This window comes from Pezoporus flaviventris, unplaced genomic scaffold, assembly GCF_033815535.1.
Source record: "Pezoporus flaviventris isolate CSIRO_AGI_PZ_B2104156 unplaced genomic scaffold, CSIRO_AGI_Pfla_v1 ptg000001l, whole genome shotgun sequence".
In the NCBI taxonomy this organism is placed as follows: domain Eukaryota; kingdom Metazoa; phylum Chordata; class Aves; order Psittaciformes; family Psittacidae; genus Pezoporus; species Pezoporus flaviventris.
This window is the reverse complement of record NW_026892549.1, coordinates 30,037,202-30,053,802: the sequence shown is the minus strand read 5'-3', so window position 1 is coordinate 30,053,802 and position 16,601 is coordinate 30,037,202. Positions and strand designations below refer to the sequence as shown.

Sequence of the window (16,601 nt, the reverse complement as noted above, 5' to 3'; positions counted from 1 at the left end):
TTTTACATTCATTTTGCATTACTGAAAATGACTGCACAATGCTGTGAGTTCCAGAATTAGGCTTGAACAGCTATCTGGAGAAAAAGATGCAACACACATCCAGCAACTTTTTTAGTTATTATTCCTATCCATGGATTATTCACATTTGCAGAAATGCTCCCATCATCATTGCTACAGATGCACAGATGCATTTGTGCTACAGCACAAATACACTTCTGGTGCTCTGAGGTCTGCAGGAAACTGCTAACTAAATAATCCGACTAGTTACATCTTTCAGAAATCCCCAAGCCTGACTTTATTACTACAGTTGGTTGGGGAAGGTTGCCATTCAAGTAGCAATTTCACTTGGACAAATATATTATCAAACAGCAAGCATCATTATCATTCATCTATGTCTGAAAGATTCCACTAAAACTAGTCATTTAGCAGTTTCAGAAAAACAAGCCTGAAATAAAACACAGCCAAAAACATTCCTGGATACAGGTCTACATAGGGGGTATTAGATACTGCGTGAAGGGTACACAGGATCAATCAACATAAATATATAAATGGTACTAGACAAAAATGCATACAGTAAGCAGAACACATAAACATTTCTACAGATTCCCATTTGTAGATGGAATATGGAATGGAAAATTTCAATCTCACCAAAAGATCTTTAGGATTATAGACATAGTTGCAGTCTTATGGCTTCATTATGATACTTTTTTTTTTTTTTATGTTTTGCACTTCCTTAGCCTGAAATAGACTAAAAGTCTCAGGATTTTTTCTAGATTTGTAGATTTATAAACTTGGGTTCTTAAGGCAAATAAGAATCCAACATCTATTACTGTGTGCTATTGACATTTTAAATATCATTCCAGATATTCCATGGGTAGTAGCTCATAACTAGATATGTTCCAGAACTGCTCTTAGGGTAAACCTCCCTCTTCTTCCATTCCAGTATTTTCTCATCCCTTGATTCTTTTTTGCTCCTCCAGCTTTTCCTACTGATGTATTTAAGGAGTGACTTAATTTCCTAGATTCATATCAATCATTGATTCTGTTTCCAAGGCAGAGGATTATTTCCTGTTTCTGAGATTGACAGTTTACAGGGTTCCTGCTACTGCTTCTTTCTTATGGTCACAATCCACATTGCTTCTAATTAAACACAAGTGTTGCCTTTGGCGTCTCGTGTTAGCTAAGTCAACTAGAAAACAAAGAACAGAGCAGAACTGCCATAACCAAGATTTATCAGCTATATCGTTCAACTCTTCAAAGAAAAAGCATTTGACCTGTGCGTATTAGAAGGTATAGACAGTGAAAGATCACATTTTCTTCTTTTGAAAATTAGTCTTGAAATTGGCAACCATCGTAAACCAACTTCTCCATAAACCAACAACAAACAGCCTCTTTACAATGTCTTTAGAAAACGGCTAACATGAAAACTAATGGCAGGTCTACACTGCGGTTTATTATTAACCATTTCTTAATTGCTAACAATGGCTTAGTATCCCAACAGCAACACTCAGAGAACAACACATTTGGAGATTTTGGGTGATCAGTTCTATTTTGCTACATCTGCAGTACCATAAAATATGTTACCTAGATTCTGTAAGTCTTTAGAAGCAAGGTCAGCAAAGTGATTTCAATATGTAATTATTTTTAAGACACATACAGATATCCTCATGCAGCTTGCACAAATGGAGCCCTGGAGTTTTATCAGGCCTCAGGTGGGAATCCTGCCAGTAACTTCAGTAAGCACAGGCATGATCTTCTTAGAAACTAAAGTATCCTCTACACAGACAGAAAACTAGAATACAAAATTAATTTCCAGATTTTGAATTCGCAAATATTGAAGCCTATTCAAAGCTGCAAATTTCATTCTTACAGTGTTTATAGCATTGAAATATTGTAAGCGATAAAATTTTAATTTATTTACTACGAAGAATTTAATTATCTTACCAAAGCAAAATGCAGAATAGCCACTGGATTTTTTTTTTAAGATTAAGTGGTCCTTTGATTTAAAGTAAGAAGTGTGAAAAAAGAATATTTGTTTATTGCTCTCATGTGCATAAGCTTACCACAAATACAAGTGGCAACTTTCTTGTAGTCACAGAATAGTGAGAAAGTTGTAGCTGTAGAGGCATTTTAAGAAACTGCAGGGAAGAAAAAAAAAAAAAAAAGGAAACCTGGAAACCTGCCCTTACAGTACTCTACTTTGTCGAGAGCAAAGACAAGTATGTAGAAATATATAGGTCTGGCTGTAATCGCCTGATTTTTTGTGCCTAGCAAAGCTTGCGCAAATTCTAAGACATTCATACATCATGTAACTATGCTGAGTGTTCAAGAGAAAGAAAGCAAGCTAAGAAAGTCACATAAGAAGGGTGAGGGGAATATGTGTTTAACAGTAGCCTACGTCTCAGCAGTGGTGAAAACATTTATCCTAAAGATACATAGAGATCAGTGTTTATAAAAACATGATCTATTGAGATAATAGTGTTTGAGAGGGATGACTGATCATAATTCTTGAGAAGAAACCTTATTTAAAATATAAGCAAACACAATGACACTTAACTCAAGCCCAAGTGAGAAACAAAATAGTGGTGCCTTTTTTCTATAGGCTCCACTTAGATACATATGCCCACTGAAAAAATGTTGAACAGCTGTCTAAGAACTTCACAGTAGTCCCAGCCCTAGACATTTTCAGCTGTCAGTGCCTAAGGTTAACTTTTCAGTGCAGCTAGGTTTACAATGAAACAAACAACAGATCCTGTTTCCAGGGTTACAATTATCAGCTAAATAAATAGCATTTTTTAAACTTATCTACTAAACACATCAGTGGCAAAACCACAATTGCTTAAGATAATAATGAACCAAATACAGGTGTGTCTGTATGCAGCCAGTCATTTCTGGAAGAAAGTACATTCAGGAGGTGGGGTTGAAATGCAGCAGAATGATTGGAGAAGCTCAAAACACCCAGGAATGTGACTTGAAACAGCAAAAGGGAGCTGCAGTGTCCCTTGCTACAATGGGAATGATTTATTATCTAAATATTTCCCCTCTCCCACCATTTCTGCAACAATAAATCTCTTTTATTTGTGCAGTATCTTTCCCTACATGAAGCTTGAGTTAATTCTCTCAAGTTTGAATATTAAGAATATTAGAAATTTAACAAATAGGAGAGTGCTTCTTAGAGGTAGAACTCATGCTCATGTTAGTAGAGAGCTCAATCCTCTTATGATTTCAACCACAGCTTTTTCAGCAACTTCAATGAGAACAAATAGAACTCCTTGGAAGAGTACTTCCTCAGTGCACCAAAAAAAGTTTTGCTGCTTTGTTTGTTTTCTTTAAGCAAAACAACAAGAGCAATCAGCTCAATAATAGAGCTGAAAATATGATTTAGTTCATTAAGAAAAACAGACTAACCAAGATACTGATCAAGTTCAGATATACTTACTTCTTCTCTCTCAGAAAAAGCATATTTTTTTATCTGGAATCTACTAGACTACATCTAAATGATAGAGGAAACAATGAGTAAAATAATTTCTTGTGTTCAGAAAACAATTTGCTGAACTCGAACACCAGTGGGTTCTTGCATCAAACTAAAATCACACTTACTTTCCCAAGATTATGGGGGGAAAAGAAAATCCTTCTTAATAGCAACTTCTGTTGAGATCCATGGATGACTACATGCAGAAAGTGGCAACAACTTGGAGAGTTTGTTAAAAGATTCCTGAAGCTTCTTAACACTCCTTACAGAGGTAATATTATGCAGATAGATAGCTTTGGTATGATATTCCGACATGTCAATGCTTTTAGAATCATAGAATCATAGAATCGTTAGGGTTGGAAAAGACCTTAGGATCATCTAGTTCCAACCCCCTGCCGTGGGCAGGGACACCCTACGCTAAATCATATCACCTAAGGCCTTGTCCAACCTGGCCTTGAACACCACCAGGGATGGAGCATTCACAACCTCCCTGGGCAAACCATTCCAGTGCCTCACCACCCTAACAGGAAAGAATTTCCTTCTTATATCCAACCTAAACTTCCCCTGTTTAAGTTTGAACCCATTACCCCTTGTCCTGTCACTACAGTCTCTAATGAAGAGTCCCTCTCCAGCATCCCTATAGGCCCCCTTCAGATACTGGAAGGCTGCTATGAGGTTTCCATGCAGCCTTCTCTTCTCCAGGCTGAACAACCCCAACTTTGTCAGCCTACCTTCATATGGGAGGTGCTCCAGTCCCCTGATCGTCCTCGTGGCCCTTCTCTGGACTTGTTCCAACAGTTCCATGTCCTTTTTATGTTGAGGACACCAGAACTACACACAATACTCCAGGTGAGGTCTCACAAGAGCAGAGCAGAGGGGCAGGATCACCTCCTTCAACCTGCTGGTCACGCTACTTTTGATGCAGCCCAGGATATGGTTGGCTTTCTGGGCTGCAAGCACACACTGAAGCCAGCTCATGTTCGCTTTCTCTCTGTCCAACACCCCCAAGTCCTTCTCCACAGGGCTGCTCTGAATCTCTTCTCTCCCCAACCTGTAGCTGTACCTGGGATTGCTCCGACCCAGGTGTAGGACCTTGCACTTGACATGGTTAAACCTCATGAGGTTGGCATCAGCCCACCTCACAAGCGTGTCAAGGTCCCTCTGGATGGCATTCCTTCCCTCCAGCGTATCAACCGAACCACACAGCTTGGTGTCATCGGCAAACTTGCTGAGGGCGCACTCAATCCCACTGTCCATGTCAGCGACAAAGATGTTGAACAAGACCTGTCCCAACACCGATCCCTGAGGGACACCACTTGTTACTGGTCTCCAGCTGGACATTGAGCCATTGACCACAACTCTTTGTGTGCGGCCATCCAGCCAGTTCTTTATCCACCGAGTGGTCCATCCACCAAATTGATGTCGCTCCAGTTTAGAGACAAGGATGTCATGTGGGACAGTGTCGAATGCTTTGCACAAGTTTTTCTAAATCAAACCCAGGCTTAAAATACATTGAAATTTTAAATTATGCCAGATGCAAAATAACAGGGAAGTATAAAGTTATGCACCAGTACAGACACATCAATGCAGTCTTTGTAATAGATAACAACGCAGGTAAGAGGTGATCCTGTCCCTTTTACTCTTGTGAGACCTCACTTGGAGTATTGTGTGCAGTTCTGGTGTCCTCAACATAAAAAGCACATGGAACTGTTGGAACAAGTCCAGAGAAGGGCCACGAGGACGATCAGGGAACTGGAGCACCTCCCATATGAAGGTAGGCTGACAAAGTTGGGGCTGTTCAGCCTGGAGAAGGCTGCGTGGAGACCTCCTAGCAGCCTCCCAGTATCTGAAGGGGGCCTATAGGGATGCTGGGGAGGGACTCATCATTAGGGACTGTAGTGACAGGACAAGGGGTAATGGGTTCAAACTTAAACAGGGGAAGTTTAGATTGGATATAAGGAGGAAATTCTTTCCTGTTAGAGTGGTGAGGCACTGGAATGGTTTGCCCAGGGAGGTTGTGAATGCTCCATCCCTGGCAGTGTTCAAGGCCAGGTTGGACGAAGCCTTGGGTGAGGTGGTTTAGTGTGAGGTGTCCCTGCCCATGGCAGCGGGGTTGGAACTAGATGATCTTAAGGTCCTTTCCAACCCTAACTATTCTATGATTCTATGATTAATAATAAAATGGCTTAACATAACCACTTTTTTTTTTTTTACCTCCCCCTCCCTTACCTCATGTCCATATAGTCAAAAGACTAACCTAAGTAATTAGTCATCCCAATTGTTTTCAAAATGGCCATTGGTTTTAGGTGCCCTATAATTAAAGATGAAATGGAAGCACTTAGCATCTCCACACAGGGCCTAGTGAATATAATTTTTCATGGTGTAGCATCTTCTAGAGTAACTTATTTCAAGTAACAACCAGTAAAATAAACAACAACAAACCTGATCTCTGATCTAAGTTAAACACCAATTTTAGTTTATGATAATGATTCTACGAAATGCTGGGATGAGTTAACAGGGAAGATTCATACTATTTAAGCTGCATATAAATCTGAGAGCTCTCAAATTTTGCTTCTTAAAAAGTCTGCTACACTGTGACAGCGTGATTAAATGCCACTTTCCTCTACCCTTCCTTTCTTCCACTACTATTAGCCTAAAATGCCTGTATAAATGTTTATAATAATACAGTTTCTTCCATCATATGAGCTGAAACAAATACATGAGTTTAAAGCACAAAATCTGCATGAGGGTTTATATTAGTAACGCCAGAAAACAAAAAAAAGTAAAAACACATCAAGTGAGTGCACCAGTAAGATATTTTTAAAAGTAGATCAGTCCTTATCAGCAAAGAACGGGTTTAGACTCTTTTTCTAGCTGTAGTCAATAGACAACACTGCTCTTTATCTAACTAAAGTACAAGAAAAACTTCACAGCAGTAAAGCAATTAATAACTGACTTCATATATGAGTAAACCGTATTAGGAAAGTTCAGGCAAATTCAATTTTACATTTAATCCAGACTAATTCATCTGACTCTTCTTACCAGTAGCAAATTATTGCATCAAGATTTTGCTTACATAAACATAAATTAGTTCCTTTAGACTATGAAGGAAAATTATCCATCATAAGAAAGGGGACTGTGGACTTAAAGCCTACTTTACTAAAAGGAAACATTAAAATGTACTTGCTGCAAATGTATTTCTCCTAGTAGAAGAGAAACTTCTCACATTGCAGAGCTCGGTTTCCATCTTTGTGAGCAGACTGATAGTTAATCTGATTCATTTTGTCCTATTCTGGGCTTCATATCTGTTTTCATCCTTATGCTTCAGTATCGCTGGAATGAGAACAGCTGTGAATGGGCATGTTACTACCAGCACGTTCTGTGGAGGACCTGCACATGGTAGCAGCCTAAATAACTCTGATCCTATTCTGAAGAAAGGAGAAATCACAATTTCATAAATCTTCTGTCAGTATTTAGCATCTTATTTTCAGCAACACTTTCCATCATCTGCCTCTGCTTTCCATCTTCTTCATTCCACTAAAATGTATTCAAAGAGAATGTAAGCTGTAGTTGAAGTTGCATTAGGTAATTGCTTTTTTTTTTCCCCAATATAAAACTCTAGTTTTTATGCAGAGGTTAAATTGTATTAACACTTATGACATCACATCACGTGCAGTAACAATAAAATAGCATCTTCTCTGTTCTCTTCATATATCCAAATATATCCAAAGGAGGTTCAAGTTCAGAAAAAGGCAGAGATTTTAAGCTGCCTTAATTTCCCTTTAGGCTTGGAAGCCCAAGCAGAAGTCATCTTTTCTGTGAACTACATTTCCAAGTTACCTACAGGTTGCTTTGCACCTGAAGAAAACACTGAGTCAAGAACTGTTTATCCTTTGGTCCCACATGCAACATAATTCCTATAAAGCTACAGAAGGTATTCAACACACTAGGTCTATGCACTTCCAATCCTGAAAAAATGGGAAATCCTATATATAACATTTGAACAACTTATGTCTTCTGTATACAAAATAAAACAGAAAAAGGAATAGGGAAATTGGAATCTACCATTTTATTTTGACCTTTACTAAGCAATTTTCTGATAAAAGTTCCCATCCAAAAATACAGTTCCTACCTAGAAAAGGAATATGAATTGCAGAATCACAAAGAAAAAGTCACAGTTAAAAATAAACTGAAAGAAAATGATGAACAAAAGTTGTTTTCATGGGTTACAACTGACAGAGTCACCAGTGTGTTTATTTAGGATGCACTCTAGTGGACACACAACAAAATCAAAGATACAAATGAAAGCCACATATTGGAAGTACCAATTAGAATAATTTCCTAGCAGGTTTTAAAATACTGTCTTACAAACAGAATGTTTTCCTAATTAAATATGAAAGCTGAAATTTTCACAGTCAGCATGACTGGGCAGAAAAGGGAAACCAACACAGTTACTTATCAATTTTTGAAAATTTTAATCTACACAAGATTCAGTTACATATACTGGCTCAAAGGAGAAACTTCACCTATCTACCACTTACTCTATCCCTTTGAGATTGCCACAAGAAGCTGCCATGCATACAGTGTTAATAGGTGTAATTACAACTGTAGTATCTTAAAATGTGGTCTTAAAATTATACTATTTTGACTATTACTAATAAATATAATCAAAACCTGACAAAATCCATTTACTGGAATATCAGCACTAACAGCATATTTATTCCACAGAAAGGGTTCTTGACTGTCATAGAAACTGGAAACCAATACCAATGCAGAATAAATGTAGATAGCAAAGCCTGACCACCTAGTGACAAAAGAAGTTCAATTTCTCATTACTTAAAAAGTTATAAAAACATTCTGTCCTGGGTTCAGCAGTAGCAGTCATTTTTTCTCCTTCTTGGTAGCTAGTGTAGTGCAGTGTTTTGACTTTCAGCTCGGGAACAGAGCTGATAACAATGATGTTTTGGTTTGGCCAAGGACTTTGTGAGCCTCATGCTCTGCCAGGGAGGAGGGGAAGCCGGGAGGAAGCAGAGACAGGACACCTGACCCAAACTGACCAAAGAGGTATTCCATACCACAGCACATCATGCCCAGGATGTAACTGGGAGTTAGCCGGAAGGGCTGGGAGACTGCGGGGTTGGAGGAGGTATCGGTCGGTGCTTGGTCGGGCTTGGGGGGAGAGTTATCGGTCGGCTGGTGGTGAGGTGTTGTATTCTCTTCCCTTGTTATTTCCTTCATCATTATTATCACTAGTGGTAGCAGTAGTGATCTGTGTTATACCTTAGTTACTAAACTGTTCTTATCTCAACCCGTGGGAGTTGCATTCTTTTCGATTCTCCTCTCCGTCCCTCCGAGAGCAGGGGGAGGGCAAGAAAGGGGGGGAAGTGAGCAAACGAGTTACCTGACTGGGTTTAAACCACGACACATTCCTAAGTACTTATACCTGGAAAGTGATATTTTCCTCTTTTGATTTTAAGGATGCTTATATGTCATTAATGGCATCCAAAAAGCAATATGGCAATAAAGAGGGCAATAGGAATTTTTTAATAAACAAGCTTTATTATTTTTAAGGGAAAAATAACATTACTATTTTAGAAATCAGTAGTGCTTACCTTTAAAAAAAATGATAGGATTATGCCTAGTATGAGCTACATGAACAGAACAATTTATTTAGAGCAGAAAAATATTTATTACACAATTGACCTTTTCCTGTTGTGTATATAGATATTTTTAACAGTTTGCCGAAGAGCAAAACCCTTAAAGCTAGCTATAATACAAACAAATGTATACAAACAAATGAAAGTGAAATTATCCTCAGAATTTCTTTCAACCCAAAATTGAAGAATGCAATGAATGCATCAACTATGCAGCACTGAATTTGTAATGGAGAGTATTTTCATTATACACTACGGGCAATGACTTAACATTAATTGTCCAACTAACCTGTACTATTAGAAGACACTAAGCTGTAAAGGCATGCTTAAGCCAAGAAGCGTGTGATTTCTTAATGCTGGTGCCTTTTCTGTTTATAATGAACATGGAACATTCTTGATAACCTGTACCAAGATATCAGTAATTGCAGAAATTTATTCATATATTTTATTACAAGTGAAGTTTTGAGAATTAGTAATGGTTATTTTGTAAAAACAACACTGATGTAATTTACGGATTTGCAAATTCAAGACAAATGCAGTAAAGATTAAGACTTGAGTAATCAAAATTGATATGCAGACACTTGCAGATCACCTAATATCACACAATTGCCAGAAAAGGTTATTATGAAGCCTAAAGCTAACAGTGATACAAAAAGAACTTCAAGATTTCTTAGACACACAAGATCTTCTAGTGGATCTGTTTAGTGAGTCACAGAGTTCAATTTACCTCTTCCATATAAATTGGGAAATCTTTTGATTTGATTTTTGCATCTACTTTGGTGTGCAGAATTCTCTCTCCATCTTCTAATTTGCAGAGCCTTCCCTCTTTCTATCAGAAACCATTCAAATTCTTGGAAAAATCCATTTTCAACATTTTGTTCTTTCAAACAAAAGAACCTTTTTCAAATTATGATATTGTAGCCTCTACTCCAAAATAATCTTGACAATGCAATTGTATATATAATTATTAGTTACACTTCAAGAATCAACAGGCAGTAAGTACAAAATATATTTACTGCTTTCATTTCAATTGCAATTTTTTGCCTGAGTTAGCCAGACTAGCTACAGTGGTTTAAGAACAAAAAGGAGGCATCACATGCGAGAATTAACAGACTTTATATAAACACCCAGAAAGCACACAAACCAAAACAACAGGTATATAAATCAGTTCTATATGTAAAATACATAAATTAAGACATTGCACCTCAGGATCAGCAAGTAATTAGAAAACATATTTACTTTCAGATTGGTTGGGAACTTTCTTGTTCTGCTTCTGTTGTGCTCTAACAAACAAAAAAAAAAGAAATTCTATCAGTTGCCAGCATTAACTGAACTTTTTAAAAGTAAAAATGAGGAAAAAATAAAAAGAAACAACTCACATAACAGGTAAGTCCATATTTATCAATATAATTATGTATTCTTCCATTCAGTGAAATACAATGAAGTTTATCACCAGACTTTTATTATAAAATCCAGTGAGTCTGAATGAAGTATTATGATTCTCAGAGCAGCAGTTTCAATAGTAAAAGTCTATACATTTTAATTTTATTGACCTGCTCTCAATTTGTAGTTTAAATCAACAAACATATCACTGTAAGACCTGAGATAACATCACCAAAGGCCAATGTAATCCAACTTTAAATGACTTTAGGCATGAAAACTTGGAAGATGGCACATATAAGAAGCAGCTTCTGGTTTTGAAATTCACTTATTTAAGAACAGAATATACCTGAAGCCTCAAAAATACTATTTTATAATTATTTGAAAAATATAAAAATTGGGACTATATGAGATCTGATTTAGCTTAGTGAAAAAAAAAACACCAAACACCTGTGAAAACCTGACCCAAAGAATAGTCATAAATATGTTCATAAATATACTTAGATAACCCTTATAAACCAGGCCGTTATTAAAGTAACCCTAAACATAGAGCATATTAATATCACAATATAAATCTTGAGCTAGAATTACACTACTGATGCCAGAAATTACGTGAGCAAATTATTAAGGATTATTAATTATTAATAAAGGAAAAAGGGTTCTAATAATGATGTACTAGAACCAGTATACCAAAATCTCAAGACACAATACTTGGAATACAGATATCAGCATCTTTATAACCACTGAATGATTGGGACATAGAAGACATTCAAGGATCACAGTATAGAGCCATAGTTGTAGTACTGAAAACATTCAACATCCGTGTTGGCACAGAGCTCAAATAAACTGATTCTGAGCAGGTCCTAGCTTTAGTGAGCAGTGTTCTTAGTATCTGGTGTTACATGCTAAATATGTGCACAAGAGTGCATTCTGCTGCGCAAAAATATACTTCACACCAACCAGAAAAATATAAATAACTGCAATCACTCAAAAACAACTTATCTTTTATGATTTAGTACATGCTGTATATGATTATGTTTTCACATAGAAAAGGAAGGCTGCCTCCTCTGATTATATTCATACTTTCATTTGTAACATACCTGAATACAAAAAGAAATTTTAAATCTTGAGGACTTAGCCAGCGCCACAGTGTCTTTTAGAATAGCTTAACTTGTACCAGAGAAAAGGCTATGGGAAGTTTGGAAGGTTGTGACCAAAATACCATCCCCCAAAACCACAGGAGAGAACCAGCATGGTCTTAACTCTAACAGTTTTAACCTTTGATATGTCAGCACAGAAAAGCAAATCTGTAAGAACCAATCATTTATAAACTCCCTGTTCTTTCTGAACACTTACCTCAAGCTGTTCATTCTCATCTAGCTCCTCAACACTGGTCAAATTAGACACTCCAGCTCTATCGGTAAATTCAGCTATCATCTTTTCATCGTTTTCCTGTGGTAACAAAACCCAGTTTTCAGTTAAAAGTATTCCGCATCACAAATAATTATCTATAGAGAATATTTCAGATGTGTTAAAATGACACTATCTATGAATAGAGAATACTTAGATGCATGCTATAGAAATACGTCAGTATGTGAATATGTTCTTTGCATGCTTGTTAAGACAATTTTTTTCAGACTTTTTTAAGTAACAGGAATTTTGGTTTAAATTTCTATATATTAATTTTTTCTGTCACTTTTATACTGTCATCTTCTTAAAGTTATGTGCTCTCAGTATTTTAACAGTGCTCTAAAAACACACATATCTCTAAAGTATGATGTGCTCCTTGTAAATTTAAGAGATATTCATATTTAAAAGCTTTAATGAGATAAACATTCCAATTATCAGTGCATGTTTTTACTGAAATGGCATTAAAAGACCATGCATTTTCACAGATATCTGTCTACACACTCTTCTGTTAGTACGAATTTCTATGTACCAGGAAGATCTCAGAATCAAGAAGCATCCCAGTTTCAAACCACAGTTCCTTTTCCAGGTACAGCAAATGGACTTCAGGCTGACACACTGTATAACATTACTGTCTAAATACTTAAAGCAGACATACTTAAATACTTTCTCACATTTCTCAAGGAATGTGAAAGCATCAACTAAGCTGACACGCTACATTTTGCAATAAATGCTCTCCTCTGATCATAAGCTAAATAAACCTAATAGAACAGATAAAAATATAAGTATGAAAGCCAGACTGGAAAAAAGGTGTTAGAAATTCTTCCCCCATTTTCAATTTATTTTTTTTTTACATTATGTGTCAGTTCAACACCCATGGGCTTCTGCATCGTGTTTTGGATTTAGTGCCTCCATCTGGAAAAGGCAGCTGATTAGCAGTATTTTCAAACAACTGACTAAGCTTTGGCTTAAACCTCTTGATCTTCCTGCTGCAACGGCATTTTGCCTTCTTCATTCTGCAGTTCCAACTCCTTACGCTCTTGTTCCAGCTGAGCCTGCAGTCAGTTTAAGAAAGGTAATTAGAAGGGAAAAAAAAAAAACACATTCATATTGCCCACCCCATTGTTTACAATGTATTTCAAAAATGAAATCTTAAAAAAAATAAAAAGGAAGCATAAAACATAACTGCAGTGTTAATAACATAAAACCCTTCCAGCATCATCTGACTCAACACTTTCACAGGTTTTAGATTTGCATGGATAGAAAGTCTTTGCTATCAAGAGGATGAAAAAATAGACACCTGGTTAGCATACACACTTAAGATACTGTTTTGCTCCACATGCTCTTTATCAGTCTATATTCATTATCTCCTATGCTTTGAATTAAGCTCTGATACTTCATATAGTACCTAGCACAGACAGATGAAGCCACGTCAAATCAAATTTATATAAAACTTTAGTAAGCAATGTCATTGACATTAATTATCTTCAGCAGCAACCTTTAATATTTCCAATTAGAAATATCTAATACAAAGTGTTTACTCTTTGTGACCTTAAATCCTACTGCATCAAAAATTAAGAAATTACATAATCGAAGTGCTCACATTCAACAACACTAGGGTCTAGAGAATACTGTTTGCTGCAGCATTCTGTGAGCAGTCATATTGTAGTAATGAGTTTTCGCATTCATTTTTGATATATAATCAAAACACGCCTGAGTACATGACTATAGCCAAAATTGGATTAAGCTAAAAAAATGTGTCTAATGTGAATATTGAATAATTCAACATCTTTCCCATAGTTTACATGAAATAATTTATATAATTCCCTGTGAATTATCTCTAGACACAATCTCATATTCTTGTTTCCATTTGCTATTTTATATGACTCATGAAATCCTATCCTGGTATTGGCTGGGATAGAGTTAATTTTCTTCCTTGTAGCTGGTACAGTGCTGCGTTTCTGCTTTAGTCCAAGAACAATGCTGATAACACACTAGGGATGTTACTGATGTTCTAGTTATTGCTAAATAGCACTTACCCTGATCAAGAACATTTCAGTCTCTTATGCTCTGCCAGTGAGGAGGGGCACAAAAAGCCGGGAGGGAGCAGAGACAGGACACCTGACCCAAACTAGACACAGGAATATCCCATACCACAGCATGTCATACCCAGTATATAAACTGGGGGGAGTCACCTGGAAGGGACTGATCACTGCATGGCTTGGGCTGGGTATTGGTCAGCAAGTGGTGGGCAATTTTGCTGTGCGTCACTTTTGTTTATTGGTTTTGGTGGGATTTTGTTGTTTGTTTTTTTTTCCTCTCCTTTCCCCTTTTAGTTTTATATTCTCCTTGCAATCCCTCTCAGGAAGTGGGGAAAGGGGAGGTGGGGGGAGAGGGCAAGTGGCTGTGTGGTACTTGGTTACTGCCTGGGTTTAAACCACAACAAATCCTTAGGCACATAACTTTAGGCCTGAAAATTAGTAAATTTCAAATTTTAAAAGTGCAAGTGAAATAGAATAAATGCAACTTATACTGGAACTGGGCTTAACAGGATTTGAAATTACCCTCCTGATAGCATCCTGAAAGTCAGCCATATGAAAAAATCCAGGCAGATAACATCAATGTCATGATAGTAACACTGAAGGTGTGACACATCACTGATTCCCAACCATTTTCAGATCTCTACAATTTTGTATACTTTCTCATTACCTTTGTTTGCATTACTGATATTACACTGAAGTAACTTCAGACAATAATTGGTTATCATTCCCATACCTCCTAACAGGCCTGTCAATTTTTGCAATGATTTCTAACTTTATTTGCACCAGCTCTTGCTCATCATTAATTACAGAAGCCAGGTCTTCTTATTTTAAGTTACTTCTTATGTAAGTATTTTATTTTTTTTTTACATTTTACCACATAGTATGCAAGTTTTCCTTGCTATGTGCTGACCAATTCCTCCAGTTACTATTTAGAAAAGTGAGTTTAAAATACTTGGTTTATGCTACCTTCTATCCAAATCATTATACAGAGATTAGAAACATACAGAGCTACAAGATGCCACAGCGTCATATACTATTTCTATTTATAATTGCCTACTACTAAATATTATTAACCTGATGTTGTTCTTCAAGTTTCTGCTGGATCATTAGTTCTTCTTCCTTCACTTTCTGTAACATTTCGAGTTCTATGCGGGCCGCCTCCCGCTCCTGTTCCAGCTCAATCCTCTCCAACATTATCTATTTCAGAGGTAACAGAGAATCAATTGAAAAAATAGAGATTAAATAGCATCAATTATACTATCATGAATATTTTTTTACCAAGATGGAGCCACCTTTTTTTCTTCATCTAAGACTCTTCTATAATTGTAAATCCAGTGTGCCAGATATTCTATTGGATCTGCAGGCCGACGTTCTGCAACCTCTGCCAGTCCCTTTCTCAAGCAACTTCCCAGGCATCTCTTCAGATACTGAGATTCCATTCACACCTAGTAATAACAGAAAGACATTACCCATCAATGTCAGAGTTAAATTAGGGTTTCTACGAATTATTGCCCCAAGCACCAAATATTGAATATGACATTATTCTTTTTACTAACCTAGCAATTAATTGAAGAAAGTAATTTAAATGTAATATTGGTTTAGTGCTTAAAAGGTCCGGTGATAGATCAGTTATATCAGCACTGCAGGAATAAAAATGCTTAAAATCCCCCTTACTGTTTAGTCATGTATAATTCAGAAACTGTCCAGAAATATGCTGGTAATTTTAGGTCAGCATGATAGAAACAAAAAACAAAAAACCACAGAAAACTTCTACACAGATAGCTGAAGTACAGCAAAGTAGTTCTGTGAATAAGGATAGATTTTAGTCTGAGCTAGCAAAACTATCTTTAGAATATGTATGCAAAACCAAGGCCTGAAGCAATCAGTCTTCACAATTATGAAAGGCATAAACCTGTACATATGCAAGGTTTTACTAGCACTGTGACAGTATGCACATAAGAAACTCGAGTTCTGCAATACTGAAATGCCCTTCATTGGCTACCAAAAGGACTGAATCCACCTCACATGAAGTGACATAGATACAAAACCTCTCTGGCCCTTCATGTTTCCACTGACCCCCAAGGTGATAGGTCCAGGACAAGGGTCAGGGCACATTAGCAGACCTCCATTGTCCCGACCATTCTCAACCGGTGCCTCCAGCCCACACACTCTGCCCCGAGCTCTATTTAAGCTTTTATCCTTGCCCTAGATGATATGCCGGGCGGGCCTGCTCCTGTGGCGCTGTTGGGATTTCCAGAGCGGATCTGGCATGTTACTCTACCTCACCCGGTGCTCCATGGACTCTTTACTAGCGCCCGGTGCTGCCACCTCCCTGTTTCTGGCGCCGTGAGGCTGCGCGCTGTCGCTAAGGTAATTATCTAGCCTGCGCCGCAGCCGATCCTGGCTTCCCCCGCTCGCCTTCCCTCAGAGTAGCCCCAGTCCCACGGCTCCCCGATATTACCTCCCGAGCGCAACCTCGGGACGGCAGCCTTTCCGCGCAGCACCACCCGGTCTTACCCGGCCTGTCGGCTGCTCCAACGCAGGCACAGGCATCACGGCACAGGACGCCTCACAACGCGCCGGGTTGCTAAGCAACACTGCTCTTGGGCGCACCGCGACCTCCGCGTAGCCGATTGGCGGGAGGGC

General features: G+C 37.7%; 2 protein-coding genes across 2 annotated transcripts in view; one reads left to right on the top strand and one right to left on the bottom strand.

Moving 5' to 3' along the window:
* PRXL2A (peroxiredoxin like 2A) overlaps positions 1–16,601 on the top strand; it is a 408,735-nt gene that overhangs the window by 367,944 nt on the left and 24,190 nt on the right. The gene's annotated exons all lie outside the window — the stretch shown is intronic.
* DYDC1 (DPY30 domain containing 1) lies at positions 10,285–16,516 on the bottom strand. Its single transcript, XM_061450169.1, has 6 exons — positions 16,431–16,516; positions 15,248–15,400; positions 15,030–15,152; positions 12,888–12,968; positions 11,863–11,958; positions 10,285–10,409 (listed from the first exon to the last, which is right to left on the bottom strand). The coding sequence occupies exons 2-6, from the start codon at positions 15,392–15,394 to the stop codon at positions 10,368–10,370; spliced, it is 489 nt and encodes a 162-aa protein (XP_061306153.1). The 5' UTR covers positions 15,395–15,400; positions 16,431–16,516; the 3' UTR covers positions 10,285–10,367.

Excerpts from the sequence above, each read along its gene's own strand:
- DYDC1 (XM_061450169.1), bottom strand. The coding sequence starts at position 15,394 with ATGGAATCTCAGTATCTGAAGAGATGCCTGGGAAGTTGCTTGAGAAAG. Across the intron at positions 15,153-15,247 it reads TCTTAGATGAAGAAAAAAAG|ATAATGTTGGAGAGGATTGA; the intron begins GTGGCTCCATCT and ends CCTCTGAAATAG. Across the intron at positions 11,959-12,887 it reads TGCAGCAGGAAGATCAAGAG|GAAAACGATGAAAAGATGAT; the intron begins GTTTAAGCCAAA and ends TTGTTACCACAG.